The following is a 7971-nucleotide window of genomic DNA, read 5'->3' as shown; positions in this document are numbered from 1 at the left end:
TCACATCCAGCGCTGCGCTCCTACATACTGCCATGCACTGGGCGAGCTTCCATGTGTGTTCAGAATCAGTTGTGCCTGCAGCTCTGGAGGTGACTGAGGACAAGTCTCGTGGAGCTCTGGGTTAATAGTGATATCTGGGTGTAAGTCTCTACAGCTCGTGAGTTACTTGTCTATTACTATGACTTCACAGTGGCCGCCACCATCGCTAACAACGGACGATGCTAGAACAGATGAAACCAGGAGTGGCAATGAAGAGTTTATTATAAAAAGTACAGAATGCATCGGCCACAGAGGAGGCGGCCATCACCCACTTCGTCAGAGCTCCATGTACAGATCTCGTCTCCTCTTCAAAGGTTGTTGATGGCCTGAGAAGAGGAAATTAATTCTGAATTACCCATTACCAATGAGGCCCCATTGTTATTTTTCACCATCCGTCTGTAGTATTCCAAGAATTCAGCATTTCTAGCATTGCCATTATTATTATTATTCATTTTTATAGCACCATTTATTCCATGGCGCTTTACATGTGAATAAACATGAGTAAAACAAGGCACACACAAGTACAGGAGGAGAGAGGATCATCATCTCACCATCATCTCACCCTTCCTCTCTCATTACCTGTGATGAGCCAGCCATCATCTGTGAAGGTCTCACTCGTCGCCTGCTCCATTCCCAGGTAACCCAGAAAGATATGACGCCCCCACAGGCAAAGCCCGAATCCATCCTGGTTCTCACGGCTTTTAAATCCAGCATGTTCAGTTCTGCAAGGTAAGACAGACATTCTCTATCTGAGGACACCGGCCCGATATCCCCCCAAACTTTTCCCGACTTGTGCCAGGATGGGCTCTGTTAACTTCACTGGAGATTCCCTTCAGTCACCAATACAGCCCAAAATCACACACCACAGCCGGAAGATGGCAGTGTAAGAAGAAGCGCTCTATGATCTAGTGATGGTCACTTGATATAATGGAGGCTTCCTGAAAACTCCAGCAACACCCCATTCTAGTGATGGGCGAGCACTAAAATGCTCGGGTGCTCGTTGCTACAGACTTGTTCAATGTGCAAGTAGCTCATGTGTTTCTGGTTCTATAACTGTTCTCTTGTTTTTCTTGTTTCTACAAGACTGGGGAGTCCACCACTCCTTTGTGGGTCATTTGCACTTAAGCTGTTCCATCCAGCATGTCCACATGGATATTCCCTCTCTGAACCCTGCTTATACAGGTTACTATACAGATGATCAGGTTTTTACATACATCAGATAGGGATTATATACATGAGATAGGACTGTGTTATGACCTGGTGGTCAGGACAATAATGGACCTGGTGGTTAAGAGCACACGGAATGACCTGATAGTTACTAATAATACAGAACAAGCTCTGAGACGTGGGAACTCTGCTGACCGCTTCCCTAATCCTATCACACACACTAGAAATAGCCGTGGATTGCGCCTAACGCTCCCTATGCAACTCGGCACAGCCTAAGAAACTAGCTAGCCCTAAAGATAGAAAAATAAAGCCTACCTTGCCTCAGAGAAATTCCCCAAAGGAAAAGGCAGCCCCCCACATATAATGACTGAGTTAAGATGAAAATTACAAACACCGAGATTAAATAGATTTAGCAAAGTGAGGCCCGACTTACTGAACAGACAGAGGATAGGAAAGGTAACTTTGCGGTCAGCACAAAAACTACAAAAAGACCACGCAGAGGGCGCAAAAAGACCCTCCGCACCGACTCACGGTGCGGAGGCGCTCCCTCTGCGTCCCAGAGCTTCCAGCAAGCAAGACAAAAATCAAAATAGCTAGCTGGACAGAAAAATAGCAAACCAGAGAAAAACAAGCAGGAACTTAGCTTCTGCTGGGAAGACAGGTCACAAGAACGATCCAGGAGCGAACTAGACCAATACTGGAACATTGAACCTCAGAGATAACTCTACTAGTCCATTTATCAGGGACAAACAGTTTCTCCGCTGGGCAACGGCCAGGTCATTCCGTGTGCTCTTAACCACCAGGTCCATTATTGTCCTAACCACCAGGTCATAACAGTTCTCCGGAATGCCATGTAAACGAGGCTTAAACTTAGGAGAGGAAACCTTCATAGGAACATAACGAGACGACAACCAAACCAAATCCCCAACACGAAGTCGGGGACCCACACAGCGCCGGCGGTTAGCGAAACGTTGAGCCTTCTCCTGGGACAATGTGAAATTGTCCACCACATGAGTCCAAATCTGCTGCAACCCATCCACCCTTTCTGAAGTCCCGGAGTTTTTGTCGGATTACCGGGATGTATTTGATGAGCCCAAATCCAGTGCCCTACCTCATCCTGAAACGGGAGCGAAACATCTGGCTGGCACAACACAGGGGCAGAATCACCATGTACCATTCATGACCACAGGAGGGTGCTTGACAACAGAATTCACAACAGGACTGCTCTATAAGGGTATACCTTGACGACTGGTGGAGCAGCTTAGTACACTTTTTTTGCAAAAAAAAAAGGTATCAACTAAATACCCCGTTTTTTTCCATCTTTTGACTGGCACTTGCTTATTACTGTGATTTTTTTGTATTTTTGGCCTCACTGGGCTCTTTTGTGTCTTCAAATTTCTTGGTGGTGTGTGAACAGGTTCCTACAGACTTGTTCAATGTGCAAGTAGCCCATGTGTTTCTGGTTCTAAAATACAACACCAAAATGGATTTTCCTGGGAAATATGTTAAGGAACATTCTTTCCAGGGTAATAATCTGTAGGTAAGGCAAAATAAAGACCACCACAAAAAAAAAAAAAAAAAAGGACCTCCACCACTTGGGCTATGGGGTTATGTTCACACGCAGCGTTTTTGATGCGTTTTTCAACTTTAACATTGCATTCAACCAATAGAAATGCATTCACTGGGAAATGTCATTGTAACATTTAGCAACCCTAGCTGGCAATGTGGTGTGTGACACAAGCAGACCCAACTTGTTTCATTTATGAAGGAGGGACTCGGTCACAAAGCCTATTTTTATAGGAGCATCAGGCGGCATTAATCTTCTTAAAGGGCCATTATTAAACAGTGGGTCTCCTACAGTGTTATTGCCTATTCAGTGAGTGGCTGGGCTGCCAACAATTAGAACGCGCCACAATACCTCTTTCACGAGATGTACAGGGGGGGATTCCTGAAAAAAATGTTCCCATTGTAAGAAAGTGTGTCTCCCATAGTGTTTGCCTATGCAATGAATACAAGGCCTGCCCTGCCCCAAAGTTACACACATCCCAATAACCCTTTGAGCCCACGTACTGGATGGCCACAGGAAAACCTAGTTCCCAGTATTCATTTGGTACTGCCATACTGTTTGCCTATGCATTGAATGAAAGGCCTGCCCCAAATTCACACGCACCCCAATAAGCCTTGGAAGAGACTTAGAGGTGGGCCTCCTGAAAACAATGTTCCCATTATAAAGGAGCGGGTTTCCTATACTTGGAATGTCGATACACTAAGTGTATGGGCTGACAAACATTTTCCCCTAGGGGGTACATATTTTAAAAAAATAAATAAAAATTTACGGGCATCATGAACACCCTTACAAAAAACTAGAGTGGCTGTAGCATCACGGAACACGCTCACCCTGGTGTTCTAGTGGTGGTGGATGAGGAGGATGAGGAGAAGGAGGAGGATAACGCCAAATAGCCAAAATCAGGAAGCGTATACCCATGTGTGGGTGTGAAGAGGTGCAAGGGAATATACCTCCCAAAAAAAGGTATCACTGTCATTTGGTGGTGTACAGAAGTCTGGCCCAATCCAGCCCTTGATCATTTTTATAAGAGTCAGCCTGTCAGCATTTTCAGTTGTCAGGCGGATGCGCTTATCAGTTATAATTCCTCCAGCGGCACTAAAAACCCTCTCTGACAAAACGCTAGCAGCAGGGCAGGCCAGGACCTCCAAGGTGTAGAGAGCCAGTTCATGCCACGTGTCCAGCTTGGATACCCAATAATTAAAAGGCACAGAGGAATCACGGAGGATGTTGGTACGGTCAGCAAGTTTCTCAGCATCTTCCCAAATATTGCACTCCCCTTGTAAGCTGATATTTCATATATACACAGTGTGTGTTTATCTTTGATGACTAGTGATGTTTGCTGATATCCTAATTGTGCATTGTATTATGTAGCCAGTTTGTTGATTTCAAAAGCAGAGAGAGAAAGACTGCAAATAGATTGAATGGTCAAGTAATGCTACTTGATCTCATCACCTTTGTTTTCCCTTATCTTGATGCTGGACTGAAGGACATTTGTTCAATCTCTCAGATGAGCAGAGAGCGACACAGCTGGACATTCTGCAAAACACCCAACGGACGAGAGACAAGACTGCAGCCAATTAATCATGGCACCATCACGAGGGACACGGATCTGTCATTCAATAGGAAACAACCTAGGGGTTTTTGGCTCCGGGTGAAAGGACACAGATCTACTCCATTGACCATCGCTGAACCATGGATATGTTTGGAGAATGCCAGGATTGGGACCCACTGGTCACCTGGTTCCATGGAGATGTTCTGATAAGCCAGGTAATGAATCTCGTATCAAGTGGTTTTGGACCTTGTATGGACTCTATGGACTGTCATCTCCCTACGCATGTTACCACCTCCTCTGTGTATCACAGGTGGAGTAGCAAACCTGGGAGCTCTGATGTAACATCTGCCATTTGGGGTTGAGCGAAACGGATGGACTGTCATCTTGTCGTTACCTCCTGTGTGTGTGTGTGTGTGTGTGTGTGTGTGTGTGTGTATCACAGGTGGAGTAGCGTCCCTGGGAGCTCTGATGTAACATCTGCCATTATCTCGGCGGGTCAGCGGAAGGGTGAGACCAATGTGCACCATCTTGAGGAATTTTGCTGGGACTGTTCTACGTGTTATCTGCCTGTTTTGTGGTTCAATAAAGCAATGACACCCTGTTTTACCCACACCCTGTGTTGTCCGAGTAGTGTTATGTATACATTAACAGGAGAGCAAGCGTTAGGAGGGTCAATACCTGGTCCATGTGGTCCCAGCAAGCGGATCCTGGGCGCCTGCTGACCCCCGTTTTCCCACACCAACCATCATTCCTGCAGCAGACACTGTGGGGCAGCAACCACTGGTCTTTGTGAACGCCAGTATTAACACTGCAGCGGACATTGTGGGGAGGCCAACCATCATCCCTGCAGCAGTTACTGGTCAATGGGGGTGATCACCACAGTGCTAATGTTACTGTGCAAACATCTCACATTCTGATCCTATATACCAACAGGTGTAAACACCAATTTCTGAGCTCCAGAAATTATGGATATTCTCAGATTTCCAGCAGGGCAGGTTTAAGACATTTCTGGTATTCTATTTGGAGAGCAAGATATATTGAGCTCAATGATGCTGAAATCTTACCTTCCTGTCCTCCACGATGAAGGCAGAACAACGCTCTGAAGCCCACTGGTCTCGTTCTTCCCAGATAACTCCAGCAGATCAATCCCCAAGCTTCCAAAATACTCCATCACATTGTGACAGATGGGCTCTGTGCCCACAAAACAGTGAGTGCACCGATCCAACCCCAGAGCCATGCGGGCAGGCCTGAAGACAAGACGATCAGCAATACTATGTCCCCAGGACAGCGAACCAGACCTGTAGAGGAGAGAGGCAACCATGAGATCGGCATGTGATCCTTGATATATTCATATTCATCTTACATTTTAAAAATTACAAAAAGGAAAATGGGCTGATGCAAAGGTTTGTGCACCGTTCATGGATAGTACCTAGTAGCGCCTCTTTTTGCATGTATTTCAGCTTGTAAAAGCTTTTTGTAGCCAGACAAGAGTCTTCCCATTCTTCTGAGGGATTTTCCTCTATGCTTCCTTGGAGAATTCTTCTCGTTCTGTGAGATTCCTGGGGCATGTCGCATCATCTGCTATTTTGAGGTCTCTCCACAGATTTTCAATGATGTTCAGATTGGGGGACTGTGAGGGCCATTGTAAAACCTTCAGCTTGTGCCTTTTGAGGTCATCCATTGTGGATTGTGACATGTGTTTATAATCATTATCCATTTGTAGAAGCCATCCGCTTCCTCTTTTCACCTTCAGCTTTTTCACAGATTATGTTATGTTTGCATCAAGAACTTGTTGAAAAGTCATTGAATCCATTCTTCCCCCTACCTGTGGAAATGTTCCCCATGCCATTGACAAACAACCCCAAATATTGATTGATCAGCCCAATGCTTAATGGTTGGTGAGATGTTCTTTTCCTGAAATTATGTGTCCTTTTTTCTACACACACACACACACACACACACACACCTCTGATCATTGTGGCCAAAGATTTCTATTTTACCCTCATCGGTCCACACGACTTGTTTCCACGATGTACCAGACCTGTTTAGATGTTCTTTTGCATTCTTATGATACTGAATTTGATGATGAAGATGCAGGAGAGGTTTTCTTCTGATGACTCTTCCATGAAAGCCATATTTGTGCAGGTATCTCTATACAGTAGAACAATGTACCAGAACTCCAGAGTCTGGAAAAACTTTTTGAAGGTCTTTCGCAGTCAAGCAGGGGTTTTGATTTGCCTCTCTAGCAATCCTACTACGAGCAGCTCTCAGTGAAATTTTGCTTGGTTTTCCAGTCTATCTTGACCTCCACTGGTACTGGTACCCGCCATTTCTTAACTACATTTCAAACTCAGGAAAGCAGAACCTGAAAACACTTTGCCATCTTCTTATAGCCTTCTTCTGCTTTGTGGGCCTCCACCATTTTCAGAGAGCTGGGCAGCTGCTTAGAAGAACCCATGGCTGCTGTTTTTTGGCACAAGGCTAGAGGAGGCTGGGTTTTTATGAAGCTGGGAAAGTTACACCGCCTGGTGTTTCTGAACGATTATGGTGAACAAGCCATAACCCTAACAGGCTAATCAAGGTCTGAAACCTTGGTCAATATTATCGGAGCACACAACCTTTTGCATCAGCCCTTTTTGTAGTACATATTTTTTTGCCTAAAATACAAAAGGAATTCTGTCATCTGTAACTTTAGGCCTTTTAGGCCATGTCCCCACATTGAGGATTTGCCTCTGGAATTTTTTGTGTGGATTCAGCATCTTTTGGCAGAAAACACAGGTGCGGATTTGATGCGTTTTTTTATGCGGATTTTGTGTGGATTTCTTGCGTTTTTACTCCTGCGGATTTCTATAATGGAATGGGTACAAAAACGCTGCAAATCCGCACAAAAGTAGTGACATGCTACTTCTTTTAATCCGCAGCGTTTCTGCACGGAATTTTCCGCACCATTATCACAGCATTTTTTTCTTCATTGATTTACATTGTACTGTAAATCACTTGCGGATCTGCAGCGTTTCTGCACGGTAAAAAACACTGCGGATCCGCAGGAAATCTGCAACGTATGCACATAGCCTTAGAGATCATTTCATTTTGGTCAATGGTTAACAATAACCGTAATTTTGACCAGGGGTGCCCAAACTTTCACATGTCACTGTATGAGCACACATGGTCATAGCCAGCAGATAATGATGTCTGTGTGTGTGGGGCACCACTATCTGGAGGCTGGAGACAGCCCTAACCCAATAGGTCACATTCACCAACCTTGAGTAGGAAAGGCGACCTTTCTTCCTGGCCCACCTAATGGTCATCTTCTGTAATGGTGTTGCCTCCTTCTCATTCAATATCCACTGCTTGTTCACCTTCTTCCAGAGTCCAGGGAATCCCATGAAGAGGGTGGGGTGAACATCGCGCAGTGTAGACAGGAGAGAGCCCTGTGAACCGTGCACATATGAGGGATCTATACGGTGGTATTCTACCTCCAGGGCCCCAGTACCATCTGTGTACGCACTTGCCCACGTCTCACATTTGTATGTCCTGCTATCACAAATGACCCACCTTTTTACACACCGCAACAACTACATAAGACTCAAGTAAAATGGATTTATCCTTGTGCCAAGTCTTTATGAAATAGTGTCATAGCCCAACC

At 45.2% G+C, this 7971-nt stretch overlaps 1 protein-coding gene across 1 annotated transcript; it reads right to left on the bottom strand.

The window, feature by feature from the left end:
- Nucleotides 1-243: 243 nt before the first annotated feature.
- LOC138657561 (long-chain-fatty-acid--CoA ligase ACSBG2-like) lies at nucleotides 244-7763 on the bottom strand. The gene is made up of 4 exons (XM_069745326.1): nucleotides 7587-7763; nucleotides 5390-5623; nucleotides 619-761; nucleotides 244-365 (listed from the first exon to the last, which is right to left on the bottom strand). The coding sequence occupies exons 1-4, from the start codon at nucleotides 7709-7711 to the stop codon at nucleotides 316-318; spliced, it is 552 nt and encodes a 183-aa protein (XP_069601427.1). The 5' UTR covers nucleotides 7712-7763; the 3' UTR covers nucleotides 244-315.
- Between the last annotated feature and the right edge of the window lie 208 nt (nucleotides 7764-7971).

This window comes from Ranitomeya imitator, chromosome 1 (assembly GCF_032444005.1).
Source record: "Ranitomeya imitator isolate aRanImi1 chromosome 1, aRanImi1.pri, whole genome shotgun sequence".
Lineage (NCBI taxonomy): Eukaryota > Metazoa > Chordata > Amphibia > Anura > Dendrobatidae > Ranitomeya > Ranitomeya imitator.
This window is presented reverse-complemented; position numbering and strand designations above follow the sequence as displayed.

Coding starts and splice junctions, on each gene's coding strand:
- LOC138657561 (XM_069745326.1), bottom strand. CDS start 7,711: ATGGGATTCCCTGGACTCTGGAAGAAGGTGAACAAGCAGTGGATATTG. Junction 5,624..7,586: donor GGTCGCCTTTCCTACTCAAG/GTTGGTGAATGT, acceptor TCTCCTCTACAG/GTCTGGTTCGCTGTCCTGGG. Junction 762..5,389: donor TCATCGTGGAGGACAGGAAG/GTAAGATTTCAG, acceptor CTTACCTTGCAG/AACTGAACATGCTGGATTTA.